The 15,500-nt window shown below is 39.2% G+C and overlaps 1 protein-coding gene across 2 annotated transcripts in view; it reads left to right on the forward strand.

Annotated features, from left to right (window-relative positions):
* The window catches only part of PIGU (phosphatidylinositol glycan anchor biosynthesis class U), a 90,970-nt gene that overhangs the window by 19,587 nt on the left and 55,883 nt on the right, over positions 1–15,500 (forward strand). For both annotated transcript variants that reach the window (XM_086332277.1, XM_086332278.1), the window contains exons 5-6: positions 1,567–1,676; positions 3,915–4,015. In XM_086332277.1, coding sequence (XP_086188403.1) covers positions 1,567–1,676; positions 3,915–4,015 — 211 coding nt within the window. The remainder of the gene's footprint in view (positions 1–1,566; positions 1,677–3,914; positions 4,016–15,500) is intronic.

The raw sequence follows: 15,500 nt of genomic DNA on the forward strand, positions 1-15,500 counted from the left end.
AAATGTAAAATGTTTCACATGTAGTTGACTCTCTTGATACTTTCATCTCCTTACTCCCCTTCTCACCAGTTACCACTGTTCTGATTTTGGTGTTTATCAAACACATGGTCCTAACTTTTTCTGCATTTGTAAATATCCCTAAATAGTATATAGTATTTTTTGCATGCTTGTAACTTTATGTAAGTAGTATAACGCAATATATATTCTGTTGCCATCTGTGTTTTCATCCTTAAATCTTTAATGACACACTACTTTAGCTTCTCTGAATTACTGTTTTATAACAGATTACAGCATTGATTTTATACTAAGATCATTAAGTCAGTAGGGGTACCCATTTGGGGTTCAGAGGCTTTTTTCTTTTTAATATTTATTTACTTAATTGCCTGCACCAGGTCTTCGTTGCAGTATGTGGGATCTAGTTCCCTGACCAGGGATCGAACTTGGGCCCTCTGCATTGGGAGCTCAGAATCTTAGCCACTGGACCACCAGGGAAGTCCCTCAGAGGCTTTTTCTATCTTTAGTTTGACCCATGTTTGCTTATAGGGTTGCCTAACATTTTTTCGTTCTAGAACACACCCATGAACTTGTTGGGATACACACAAGGGAAGGCGAGAGCTTTCCACCTCCATCTCACTGCCTCTTAACTATCCAGCTGCCCAGCCATACCCAGCCCTTCTCCTCTTCATCATGGTCATTTCCCACTTCCTCTGTGGAAGTCAAAAACTTCATGGGACTTTGCTGGTGGTCCAGTGGCTAAGACTGTGAGCTCACAATGCAGGGGGCGCAAGTTCAGTCCCTGGTTGGGGAACTAGTTCCCACACACCACAACTAAGAGTTCGGATGCTGCAATGAAAATCAAAGAGCATGTATGCCAGCCAAAAGATACATATATATATATACATATATACACATAAATATATATAAACAACTTCAAATAGGATAGCACAGAAGAAAACCCAGGACACTGTGACATTCAGGGGGGTCATTCCACTTTGCATGAAAATTGTTCACTTTGATGAAACTTTGAAATCCTTGGGCAACTGATGATATCTTTTAAAAATGACTAAAAATTGACTTGCCATTCAATCATTCAGTCAGCCATTCAATAGTTATTGTTAGCTCACTGTGCCAGGTATTGGCAAATAAACATGGTCCCTGCCTTCATGGAACTTACAGTCTGCTGAAGGAGAAAGATGTTAGTCACATAAATAAATAAAAAAGTTCTAACCGTAAACACTGTTAGGAGATTTTTACAGTTAGGGCGGTGGAGAGTGTGCCTTCCTGAGGAAGTGATGATTTAACTGGGAGCTCAAAGACTGTGTGGGAGTTAACTGGGAAGAGAGAAGAGGTCGTTCAGGTTAAATACAGAGGCCTGGGAACAGGAGAAGGGTGGCATGTTCATGGTGCTTGAACCCAGAAAGTGAGAGGTGTGGGGAGTGGGTGTGAGCTGAGCCTGGAGAAGTAGGGCCAGGCAAGGCAGGCCACGTGGGGGAAGGACTTTTGTCTTCAATCTAAAATCAGTGGGAAGTTACTACTTATTTCATGTTTTGTCTTTTTTTTTTTCAGTTTAAAAAGCAGAAACTCCTTCTAGAACTAGACCAGTATGCCCCCGATGTGGCCGAACTCATCCGAACCCCTATGGAAATGCGTTACATCCCTCTGAAAGTGGCCATGTTGTAAGTATCCTCTGACCAAACGGGGCTCAGAGCCAACAAACGCAAGGAAAATCTGATGAGACTTTCTCATGTTGTTTGTTGTATTTTTGGAGATTTGGAGTCTTAGTCATCAAGTGTTTGCTATAGTTCTGTTGCACAGCTGGGGTTCTGGCCAGGAAAAGAGACAGAGCCATTCTGTCTCTTTTGGGACAAAGCCTCACACAGGCACACGCACAATCAACCCTTCACAGATGCTTTTTCACTCGATGCTGATCTGGGTTCCAGCCTCCATGTAACCAGTATTTCTAAAAACAATAACAACAAAAAATTTTTCAGTTGTAATATATGGGTTGCAGAAAATTCTGGTCTTTATGCAGCTGTTATTCCAAGCAACTCCTATGTCTCATGTAGAATTTACTCCCTCATTTGTAGTTCAGAAAACTGAATTGAAGTGCCAAACAGACCCATCCCAGCTGGGTAACGAGCGTGGGCGAGTAGAACTTACTGAACTGAGGTTCTATGGAAGAATTCTCTAGGGGTACCAGTGCTGCCTGTAACTTTAATTCTTTCAGGTTATTCCTGTTTATGTTGCTGAGATAGGCAAATAGGAATAATTATTCAGTCAACTGATAGTAAATGTTAATAATACACTTGTTCCTAAGGATACACAGTAAACAAGGCAGACCAGTTTCCTCATGGAAAGATATGACCTTAGAACGTCAGATTTAGAAGGGGTCTTATGAGGACAGTTTATTCAACCCTCTGCCTTGTGTGTGACTCTCCCATTCAGTATTCCAGATAGGTGGCTGTGTAGCTGCTTCTTGAACATCACCTGCTATTTAGAAATGGCATTTTTCCCCCTTCCCACCAAGCACATTTGAGGTGTCAGTTCATATCTATGTATTTCAGAAATATTGGTGGGAACTACCTAATAGAAACAATGGTTTGGCAGCATTACGAATGCCTTATAGACTCGGGGTAGTTTTGTAATAGCAGCAGTCATTTTCTTAAAGGTTGTGTAACAAATCTGTCTATAATTGCTAGAAAAAAAATTAACAATTTCTGGGCTGTTGGCTTTAGAACTGATAATCTTACAGCTCTGAGAGGTATTGGATTTAAGGTCTTTATTTGTGAATAATAATTATAATCTCTTCCTGAGACACTGGCATGTTTCTTCCCATCTGATAATCAGAATTATGTAACTGTTCTCCCTTTTCACTGTGTCTGCCAGGAAACTCCTCAGAGCCAGATTTAAAGCTGATTATTACAATGCTGTAGAAGACCTATTTGTTCTTCTTTCCCTGATCTTGGCTTTTTCCTTTTATTTATGTTTTCCCTGGTCTTAATTCTTTATTTTAATTTTGCTCTCACTTCTATCATCTGTTCTCATTTGAGCTACTTCAGATCTTTTGTGGAAGCAAGATAAAAATAAATAAAAATACAGTTATGACTGTTAAGATTTCCCTGTTCATTGTTACAAATTCATTTTTTTCAGTTCATTCCTTCCCACCTCAGGAAAAGACTGTTTCAGTTAATTCCTTGCCAGTGGAAGTTCAAGCCGTCCTGTGAAGTTCAGTGGCCACTAGCTTGTGTGCGACTCTCCTATTCTCCTGTTGTTGAATTCAGCAGACACTTATTATTCTGTCCTTTGGGTCTGGCTTGGTGGATGTAGCTTGACTGTCAAGAGGACTAACCTTAAATCACTCTCACCTCTTGAATGGGGGTAACCTATGTTAGAGTTTAGGAACCTGATTGAGGAAAAAGTAGTTTCCTATTTTTCAGAGACAAGTATAGCCATTCCTAAAATATATGGCTCTGTGGGAATTAGTAGAATTTTTATAATTTTTGAAGCCTGAAGTAATAGAAAATGTAGACTTTAGAGCCAGAAAGATGTGATTTTGAATGTATTTATTAGCTTGTAAAACCTTAACCTTGTTACTTAACCACTGAGTTTTGGTTTTCTCATCTGCAAAATGGGAATAATGTTATTGCTGGTTTCTAGAATCTATGTGATGATGAAATATGATGGTTTTCATATAAAACACACGGCAAAGAATAAGCAGTAAACGTTCAGTGCCTTTTATTCACTGGCCACAACCCCACTCCATCCTCTTTTACTTAGGAGAACTCATTTCTAAGATGTTGCCTTCCTTTCAGTATGCTTTTAGTAGGCCTCAAGAACTTTCTGTCTATGGTGGCCAGGACTCCCTGGTCCTTTGACCAGGATTACTAATGTCAGATATGTGTGTTTTTCTCCAGCTATCTTTTAAATCCCTACACGGTCTTGTCTTGTGTTGCCAAGTCTACCTGCGCCATCAACAACACCCTCATTGCTTTCTTCATTTTGGCTACAATGAAAGGTAAGGCCCCAAAGGAAAGAACAAACCTCAGTTCCGGATTTGTGCAGGGCTTTTTGTAACACTTATGCAGTGGATTAAAAACAAAAAACAGCATTCAAAAAGATTTTTTAAAACTATACAAGTAGTATAATATTATTGTAGAAATTTCAGATAAGCCAAGAGAAAAAATTAAAACATCCTGATTCTACCACTCAGAGAGTCACCGTTAACATAGTTTGAACAAAAACAAGAAAATTCTAAAAGGCTTACAGTGAGAACAGCGGCACTATGCCTCCTTCTTCCTATCCCTAGTTCAAGTTCTTTGAAGGAGCTAATTTTTTTTTGCTTGTATCTATTTCCATGTTTGTAAATAAGACCTAGTATTGCTGTTTGGTAAATTATGAATTTTAGACATTATCTATTGTTGATTCTCATTATGGGAGATAACAATTTAGCTCTTTGATACCTGTTTCTTTGCTGGTGCTCCCTGCAGTGGAAAAGTGGAATCTTAACCGCTGGACCACCAGGGAAGTCCCTCACAGCTTTGATTAAATCAGTAGTTAGTACCTATGTTTTATGACAGTATAGGTATTATTCACTACTGGGAAAAGTAGTAACCATGGTTATTTTTTCTATCTTGTACAACCTTTTTATTTTTTTTTAATTGTGGAATTTTTGCTTGTTTTTGTTGTGCTTAATCCTTTTGTACCAATCACTGTTTTTTCCCCCAGTTGCTCTGCTAGATCTTTCAAGTGCCTAATAATACAGACATGCCTCAGAGATATTGTGGGTTTGGTTCCAGATCACAGCAATAAAGCAAATATTGCAATCAAGTGAGTCAGGAATTTTTTGGTTTCCTAGTACCTATAAAAGTTATGTCTACATTATACTATATTCTGTTAAGTATGCAATAACATTATATCTAAAACAATGTACATAGCTTAATTTAAACATAGTTTATTGGTTAAAAAAAAAAAAATTAGCCCCACACAAGAGAATCAGCTTGTCCTTTGAAGCCAAGCATTGACTTCCCCTCTCTAGCTCTGAAAGTCTCGATGGCATCTTCTTCTGAAAGAAGACTGCTTCCTCTATGTTGAGAATCTATTGTTTGTTTTTTTAATTGCTTTTATTTATTTATTTAGTTGTAGCATGCAGGATCATCCATCTTCGTTGCAGCATGTGAAGTCTTCAATTGTGGCATGTGAGGTCTTACAGCATGTGGGATCTTAGTTCCTGATCAGGGATCGAACCCAGGCCTCCTGCTTTGATCTGATTTGCATGTTTTATTTTCTGTTGATTTTTTCCATCATTTTTACTTCCTTTTTCTGGAATACTTCCTTGTTTTTATCTTTTGACTCTTATATGGAATTTTTGATTGTTATTTTATACTTTCAAGTTCTTTGTTGGTCTCCAGTTGTTTCTCTGAGGCATCATTCTTATTTTGTCACACAGTGTCCTTTCTAAGCTGAGTTTTCTTGTTTTGTTTTTGTTTTTAGTTTCTGTTTGTTCTAAGCATGATCCCTTTGTCTTCCTGGACTCCCCCACTTCCCCCCCAATCCATGGCTGCCTATTTTTTTTTACTGTTTATCTGAGGTCTATCTTTCATGTGGGGAGATTTTCTCTTATTTATAGTGATCCTTAGCTGTCTGCTTATTATTTAAGGATATTATACTAACTTGTTGATTTGAGATTGTGTACATGGGCAAGACTTGTTGATGGATCATTCTCACTGTAGCAAGATCAGACAGCTGGCTGACTTTTTTTGATGGAGGGATCCCTAAATGTCATCATTTATAGGTTTTCTTTTCCTCTGAATGTATTTAGTTTTTCCACAGAGGAATCTTCCAGTTCCCTGCATAAGGGTAGCAGGGTTAGAGTTGCAGTAGGGTAGGGGGTTCATGTGATCAACTGTCTGGAGTTGTGAGAGCAGTAGCAGGGTAGGTGGCTGGTTGAAATACATAAATTTTTTTAAATTGAAGGATAATTGCTTTACAGTGTTGTTTCTACTCTACAATAACATGAATCAGCTATGTGTGTGCTCAGTCACTCAGTCATGTCCGACTCTTTGCGACCCCATGGACTGTAGCCAGCCAGGCTCCTCTGTCCATGGGGTACTCCAGGCAAGAATACTAGAGTGGGTTGCCATTTCCTACTCCAGGGATGCATCAGCTATAAGTATGCATGTATCCCCTCCCTCTTGAGGCTCCCTCCTACCCACCCCTCTACGTCATCACACAGCACCAAGCTGAGCTCCCTGTGTTATACAGAAGCTTCCCACTAGCCATCTGTTTTACACATGGTATTGGATATATGTCAGTTACTCTCTCAGTTTGTCCCACCCTCTCCTTCCGCTGCTGTGTGCACAAGTCTATTCTCCATGTTTTCCTGCCTTGTAAAATAGGTTCATCAGTACCGTTTTTTCTAAATCCCATATGTATGTGTTAATATACAGTATTTGTTTTTCTCTTTCTGACTTATATTTTTGTGTAATCTCATTACTACTTTTTAGTCCACACTTCTCTTTAGCCTATTACTGTGCTTAATATCCCTTGACCTGTGCCTCTTTAGTTAATTTTCTCCAGAACTATAGTCTCTAGGGGTGGAGTAGAATGAAGGATGAGGGTGTGTAGAGGTAGTCAACTGACTGATTGCACATAGTTGAGATGAGACCTGGGGTTCTGGCTGGTCTGTACAAAACCTTTCAGTTTGATTTTCATCTCTGTAACTTAGCCCACCTGCCAGGGTATCTGATACCTTCAAGGTGCATTTCTCAGAATGGGGTGAATTGGCCTGATTTTTATTGGTATTCATCTCTGCAGGCCATTAAGTTGTAAACTCTTCCATATTGCTCATTTATCCCTCTTCCTCCTCCTTTTTAAAAACAATAGTTTTTGTTAATGCATCTTAATATTGTTTCATTTTTAAAAATATTTGTTTGACTGCATCAGGTTTTAGTTGCGGCATGTGGGATGTTTTTTGTTTCACGTGGGACCTTCTGTTGCCGCACCCAGGTTCTCTAGTTGTGGTGTGAGGGCTCAGGAGCACGCAGGCTCAGTAGTTGTGGCCCACAGGCTTAATCGCTCTGCCACATGTGGGATCTTAGTTCCCTGACCAGGATGGAACCCAAATCTCCTGCATTGCAAGGCAAATTCCTAACCACTGGACCATCAGGGATGTCCCCTCTTCTTCCTGCTTTTATTTATTTATTTTTTTCTCTTTTTTTTTTTTCCTTTTTTTTTTCTCTCTCTTTTTTTTTTTTCTTCTTCCTGCTTTTAATGTTTCCACTATTACATGAAAATTTGTTTTACTATAACCTCTTCTCCAGTTTTTTGTGATTTAAGACAATTTTTAGTGCTTTATTGTCATTTCAGTGAGGTTTTTGGAGGGAACAATGATATACATGTGATTTGTTGTTGTTGTGCAGTCCCTAAGTCATGTTCGACTCTTTGCAACCCCATGGACTGCAGCACGCCAGGCTTCCCTGTCCTTCACTGTCTCACAGTTTGCTCAAACTCATGTTCACTGAGTCGGTGATGCCATCCAGCCATCTCATCCTCTGTTGATTAGCATTAGAGGTATATATTTCCAGATTTTCCCCCCATTTTCCTTTTAGACTTTTAAATATATCAATTAACTGTTGCCACAAAAATGTTATTTGACAAAGCACTCCAAAACTCAGTGGCTTAAAATAACAGTACACATTTACTTCACTCGTCTGTCTGTAAGTCAGCTAGGTGTCAGCTGACCTAGGTTGGATGTGGCTAGACAGTCTGTTGGTTTCATTGGGGCTCATTCATGCATCAACAGCTGGCTGTAGTCGGCTAATCTAGGCTGGGCTTTTCTCCACATGTCTGTCATCCTCATGGACCAGGGGACTAATTTAAGTATATTCTTCTCATACTGATGTCAGAGACACAACTGTTGAGGCTTGAGCTTTTGACGTTTCTGGTTGTATCACATGATGCAGACATATATGTCTGAGGTCAGGGGTAGATACTTCCCCATTCACAGTGGGAGTGCCCTGCAAAGTTATATGGCAAAGAGCCTGGACATAGGGAGGGGTAAAGAATTGGCACCAAAAATACAGCCTGCCGCAAACGTCAATAAACATTTAGTCTGTCATTTTTCATGGCTGCTTACTGTTCCATTGTGTTGACCAATAAATAGAAATTCTTTAACCAACTTCTACTATTAAATGTCTAGTTAACAGTTTTCAGTTTTCAGCTGTTTAAATAGTATTACAGTTAATTTTCCTTCTTTTTTTTAATTAAAAAAATTTTTTTGGCTTCATCACCAGGCATAGTTCCCCAACCAGGGATCAAACCCTGCCCCCAGCAGTGAAAGTGCTGAGTCTTAACCACTGGACCGCCAGGGAATTCCCATACAGTTAATTCTATAATGTAATTTCTAATAGTAATTTTCACACCCATGTACAATTATTTTCTTACCACAGAAATAGAGTCCTAGAAATAGAACTTCTGTGTCACAGGCTGTATACCTTCTTTAGGATTTCTGAAATTTATCACTAAATTGCCTTCAAGAGTTTTACCAACTTATACTGCCATAAGAAGTGTATGAGAGCCCTTGTTTCCCTACATTATTGCTGAATAGTTTACACACTTAGGGAACAAAGACTCAAAAGTAACACATAGAGCCTTTTACTTAGAGTTTACTTATGGAAAGTACTTGTGTCTTTTTAAGACATTGCTTCTCTTGGAGTGGTTGTGGTGGTTTTTCTGTAGGTTATTTAGTTTAACTTACTGTCAGATTACTTGAAATGACTCTTTGCTGTCTGTGAACACTCCCTACGTTAGTTCCTGTTTCCGAGTGTCTTATCTCACACAGATTCATTTATCAAGGTGCTTGGTGTCCATTAAAGTAAGAACTATCACCTGGCAGAAGGGATTGAACAATGGCCTTTGGAAATGTCACCTTTAAAATAGCTGAGGAATTTCCCTGTCAGTCCAGTGCTTAAGACTCCTTGCTTCTAATGCAGGGGGTGAAAGTTCTATACCTGGTCAGGGAAATAAGATCTCACATGCCACATGGTATGCCCAGAACATTAAAAAAAAAAATAGCCAAGCACAAAGGTAGAAAGGCTGAAGCCATGCCCTCTGAGGTATGTACAATAGGAGTCTCACACAAAAATGTGAAGTATATCATTTGAAGAACACCTTTCGTAAGACGTCTTAGGTCAATGAAAAGATTTTGAGGGGGGAAAAATCATATTAAAAAGTTATATATAACTCTTTGGCAGCCACACTGTTTTTGATTCCACAGAAAAAATTTATTATGTCACTCCAGATTTCTGTCAAGTGAATTTTATAAACTTTTTTGTGATACTGTATGCACAATTTTGTTTTACTTTTATTATTTGTTTCATATGAATCATGTATGATATTGGTCACATATTTGTTAGTTTCTTTAAATCTAAATTTAAGTTTTTTAAGTTTTAGGAGTAGTTCAAGTACTTGGTAAAAATAAAAGAAGTTCAAACATATAAAATGAGAAGTAAAAGTCTTTTATCATCCCACCCTACCCAACCTCCTCTTCCACTCCTCAGGTATACTTGTCATGGGATCCCAGGCCTTCCCTTTTGCTAGACACCTAAGTTATTTTCCATTGTTGGTGGCTATAAATAGAGACCGTCACAAGTAACATTTCTAATCTGTTAAAATATTTCCAGAATTTTATTTTAGTTAGGTCTCCGAACTATTCCAACTCTTTGAGTATATTAGTAATCTCTATTAACAGTATACACAAAGTTAGTTCATTTATAAAATTTGCAACTCTTATTTCTACATTTCACATTTGTACCACATAATTAGATATTTAATGAAATTAATGATGGAATAATTCATTAAAGATGAAAACAGTTGGGAGAATTCACAAAAGAAGGGATATAAATGACTAAAAACGATGAAATACTCAGCTCCATAGATAACTAATCAGTTCAGTTCAGTTCAGTCACTCAGTCATGTCCGACTCTTTGTGATCCCATGGACTGCAGCACGCCAGGCTTCCCTGTCTGTCACCAACTCCCGAAGCTTACTCAAAATCATGTCCATTGAGTCAGTGATGCCATGCAACCATCTCATCCTCTGTCATCCCCTTCTCCTCCCTCCTTCAGTCCTTCACAGCATCAGGGTCTTTTTCCAATGAGTCAGTCCTTTGCATCAGGTGGCCAAAATATTGGAGCTTCAACTTCAGCATCAGTCCTTCCAATGAATATTCAGGACTGATTTTCTTTAGGATAGACTGGTCGGTTGTAGTTCAAGGGACTCTCAAGAGTCTTCTCCAACACCACGGTTCAAAAGCATCAGTTCTTTGGCGCTCAGCTTTCTTTATGGTCCAACTCTCACATCCATACATGACTACTGGAAAAACCATAGCTTTGACTAGACAGACCTTTGTTGGCAAAGTAATGTCTCTGCTTTTTTTGTTTATTTATTTTTTTTTAAATTTTATTTTATTTTTAAACTTTACAATATTGTATTAGTTTTGCCAAATATTGAAATGAATCCGCCACAGGTATACATGTGTTCCCCATCCTCCCTTCTCCCTCCCCATACCATCCCTCTGGGTCGTCCCAGTGCACCAGCCGTAAGCATCCAGTATCGTGCATTGAACCTGGACTGGCGACTCGTTTCATATATGATATTATACATGTTTCAATGTCATTCTCCTAGATCTTCCCAACCTCTCCCTCTCCCACAGAGTCCATAAGACTGTTCTATACATCAGTGTCTCTTTCGCTGTCTCGTATACAGGGTTATTGTTACTGTCTTTCTAAATTCCATATATATGCGTTAGTATACTGTATTGGTGTTTTTCTTTCTGGCTTACTTCACTCTATATAATAGGCTCCAGTTTCATCCACCGGGAAAACTGGTCAACCACTTGTAAAAGAATGAAACTGGAACACTTTCTAACACCATACACAAAAATAAACTCAAAATGGATTAAAGATCTAAACATAAGACCAGAAACTATAAAACCCCTAGAGGAGAACATAGGCAAAACACTCTCTGACATACATCACAGCAGGATCCTCTATGACCCACCTCCCAGAATATTGGAAATAAAAGCAAAAATAAACAAATGGGACCTAATTAAACTTAAAAGCTTCTGCACAACAAAGTCTCTGCTTTTTAATATGCTGTCTAGGTTGGTCGTAGCTTTTCTTCCAAGGAGCAAGTGTCTTTTAATTTCATGGCTGTAGTCACCATCTGCAGTGATTTTGTGATACCGTTCAATATCACAGTAATTCAACTCTGTGCCTCAGCCAGTAATGCTGAAGAATCTGAAGTTGAATGGTTCTATGAAGACCTACAAGACCTTCTAGAAGTAACACTCAAAAAAGATGTCATTTTCATTATAGGGGACTGGAATGTAAAGGTAGGAAGTCAAGAGATACCTGGAGTAACAGGGAAATTTGGCCTTGGGGTACAGAATGAACCAGGGCAAAGGCTTAACAGAGTTTTGCAAGGAGAATGCACTGGTCATAGCAAACACCCTCTTCCACAAACACAAGAGAAGACTCTACATATGGACATCACCAGATGGTCAATACCAAAATCAGATTGATTATATTCTTTGCAGCCAAAGATGGAGAAGCTCTATACAATCAGCAAAACAAGACTGGGAGCTGACTGTGGCTCAGATCATGAACTCCTTATTGCCAAATTCAGACTTAAATTGAAGAAAATAGGGAAAACCACTGGACCATTCAGGTATGACCTAAATCACATCCCTTAATGATTATACAGTGGAAGTGACAAATAGATTCAAGGGATTAGATCTGATAGAGTGCCTGAAGAACTATGAACGGAGGTTAGTGACCTTATACAGGAGGCAGGGATCAAGACCATCCCCAAGAAAAAGAAATGCAAAAAGACAAAATGGTTATCTGAGGAGGCCTTACAAATAGCTGAGAAAAGAAGAGAAGCTAAAGGCAAAGGAGAAAAAGAAAGATATATCCATTTGAATGCAGAGTTCCAAAGAATAGCAAGGAGAGATAAGAAAGCCTTCCTCAGTGATCAATGCAAGAAAAACAATAGAAAAACAATAGAATGGGAAAGACCAGAGCTCTCGTCAGAAAATTAGAGATACCAAGGGAATATTTCACAATATGGGCACAATAAAGGACAGAAATGGTAAGGACCTAACAGAAGCAGAAGATATTAAGAAAAGGTGGCAAGAATACACAGAAGAACTATACAAAAAAGATTTTCATGACCCAGATAACCACGATGGTGTGATCACTCAACTAGAGCCAGACATCCTGTAGTGTGAAGTCAAGCGGGCCTTAGCAAGCATTGTTACGAACAAAGCTAGTGGAGGTGATGGAATTCCAGTTGAGCTGTGTCAAATCCTAAAAGATGATGCTGTGAAAGTGCTGCACTCAATTATGCCAGCAAAGTTGGAAAACTCAGCAGTATCCACAGGACTGGAAAAGGTCAGTTTTCATTCCAATCCCAAAGAAAGGCAATTCCAAAGAATGTTCAAACTATCGCACAATTGCACTCATCTCACATTCTAGCAAAGTAATGCTCAAAATCCTCCAAGCCAGGCTTCAATAATACGTGAACTGTGAACTTCCAGATGTTCAAGCTGGATTTAGAAAAGGCAGAGGAACCAGAAATCAAATTGCCAACATCCATTGGATCATCAAAAAAGCAAGAGAGTTCCAGAAAAAATATCTACTTCTGCTTTATTGACTATGCCAAAGCCTTTGACTGTGTGGATCACAACAAACTGTGAAAAATTCTGAAAGAGATGGGACTACCAGACCATCTGACCTGCCTCCTGAGAAATCTGTATGCAAGTCAAGAAGCAACAGTTAGGACTAGACATAGACTGGTTCCAGATTGGGAAAGGAGTACATCAAGGTTGTATATTGTCACCCTGCTTATTTAACTTCTATGCAGAGTACATCCTGTGAAATGCTGGACTGGATGAAGCACAAACTGGAATCAGGGTTGCAGGGAGAAATCAATAACCTCAGATATTAATTATTAGATAACTAATAAAGCAAAGCAAATTGAAAACACAGAGAGAGAAGTGGCTTTTTTTATTCCCTTTCAAATTGGCAAAGATTTTAGAAGATAATTCTCAGTGCTGGCAAAGTGCTGTCAAATTGGCATTTTCCCACATCTCAAGTTGACTTATAAATTGGTACAACCCTCTTGAGAAGCAATTTGGCAGTAAAATGTTTGTACTTTAATGAATTTTAGTTTTGATAACCTAATTCCAAAATAATGCAGAATTATAGACCAGGCTTTATGATACAAAGTCATTAATTAAGGATTATTTATAATAGAAAAATTGGAAACTACTTCAAAATAGAGGAATGACTGAGTAAAACATATTTGCCCATGTAATTAAAGAAAATACAATTTACCCATGCACATATTTAATAATAATTCTAAATTATGTGAGAGTACATTTATTTTTTAAAACTGAGTACAAAATTATATATTTTAATAAAATATAGTCTCAACTATGTGAAAACCACAGCACAAATAGAAAACAGATTCCAAAAGAGTAGTACTTGTTTCTAGTAGAGTAAGTTCATGAGTAATTTTTGTTTCTTCCTCCAAGTTTCTTTAATGAGCACATAATTTAAAATAAAGTAACTTAATTGACGAGGGACCGTGGAAGTTAACTTAGTATCTGTCTTCCCAGACTTTGATGGAGCAGGTGTCCCCTCAGAAGGGAGTGGCCTCATTTGCTTTGTCCCCTTGACTCCTTCTTGCCCTCCCTTGACTTCCTGTGTGTCAGGCCAGGGTTGTCTGGGATACGTCAAGAGCCACAGGCCACGACAAGGTCCAGGCCAGTGTATTGTGATGTCCTTGTTGGGGTGTTGGCCTGGAAACTCAGGTCTGTAGGCAGGGTTGATATTAGTTTAGTGAAGTGGCTTTGGTTTCAGTTCAGAGGTTGGAGCTTTGGTGAAGGAGTACTCTGCCTATCTGTGAGCTAGTTAAAATACTCCATCCCTCTGAAGTTGTCTTCATTAGGTTTTCACAAGGAAAACATACAGATGTTAATAGGTATCCTGCCTGTTCACTGTGGTTGTTTGTCCACAGTGAGATGCTCCAGACTGGAAATTCCTGAGGTTTGCCGCCTAAGGACCCTTCCAACTGTCCTTATTCCACCAAAAGAGGCCTGGATGACAGCACTTGCTTCCCAAGGGAAAAGAAAGATCAGTACTACCAGAGGTAGTCCAGAGTAAGAGCTCAGGCTCTTCTGATGTCAGACAGATGTCAACAAAAAATGTTGCCTTCAAAATCAGAAAATAAAGGGTGTTGCAGCCCTCAAGCCATCACATTCCAGCTGCCCTGAAAGTGAATCCAGAAAGAACTCAGGATAGAAACAGGATGACCCATCTGGTGGCCAGTGCTGCAGCCACTCTCCCCCTTTTCCCCCCTTACCCCCAGACAGTGTACCCTGAGGAGACTCAGGGTGAGAATGTCCCCACCCAGGTAGCTGAGGTGCATATCAAAGGAATGATTTCAGTGAGACTCTTGCATCTGCTTTTTTTAAGAAAAGTGCTAAATTCCTTAACTTGAGGTATATAGTTTTCTTTCATTAACAGGAGACTTTTGATGTTCAAATTACCTGGTCTTTGTTTCAAAAACTACTATAGGGTACATGTATATTCATGTCTGAGTCCCTTCACTGTTCACCTGAGACTATCACAACATTGTTAATCAGCTATACCCTAATACAAAATAAAGTTTAAAACAAAAAAACTGCTATATATCCTGGCTCTTCCCTTACTTCTTCGGAAGCAGTCTCTGAGAGCTATCTGAGATGGTTTGTCTCAAGCTTAAGTCCTCAGTCTTGTCCACCAAATAAAATATAAATCTCAACTTTTTAGGTTGTGCATTTTTTTTAGTGAGACAGACCTGGTGGCTAATTGTAGCTCCAGCCCTTCCTGACAGTATCACCTCAAGTAAGTGACTTAACTGTTTGGGGCCTCAGTTTCCTTGTCTATAACATGGGGACTGAAACAATCTCTACTGTGTAAAGGGAACATAAAGAATGAATGAGATGGTAATGTGAAACAGTGTAGTATAGGGGCAGGTACTGGATGCTCAGTAAGTAGTGGTGCTGATTGTTACTCTTAATATTATCTTCCTATTTAAAAGACCCCTCAGGATAGACAGGGTCTCCTTGAGTCTTCTGGAAAGGACTGGGAGAAGGTTAAAAGGAGAGGGTCTCTTCCTGGAGCCCTGGAAGAACATGGCAGAGTGGTGATCCTGAGCCCTGATGAACCCATCACTTCCGTATGCGGTTCCTCTCGGTAACCTTTTCACAGGCCCAAGGACCCTAGGATGAACCAGCCTGGGATTTTGTCAGATCAACCCAACTTCGAAACCTGTTTGTGCTGAGGCCTTACCAGTGCTGAGGCCTCAGGCAAATCACACAGCCTCTAGAGCTTCGGTTTGATCACACAGATAAGATCAGCCTCATGGATTAGTGGAGGAATAAACAAGAAACT

Source organism: Bos grunniens, chromosome 13, assembly GCF_055505025.1.
Source record: "Bos grunniens cultivar Pamir isolate PY7600 chromosome 13, Bosgru_T2T1.0, whole genome shotgun sequence".
In the NCBI taxonomy this organism is placed as follows: domain Eukaryota; kingdom Metazoa; phylum Chordata; class Mammalia; order Artiodactyla; family Bovidae; genus Bos; species Bos grunniens.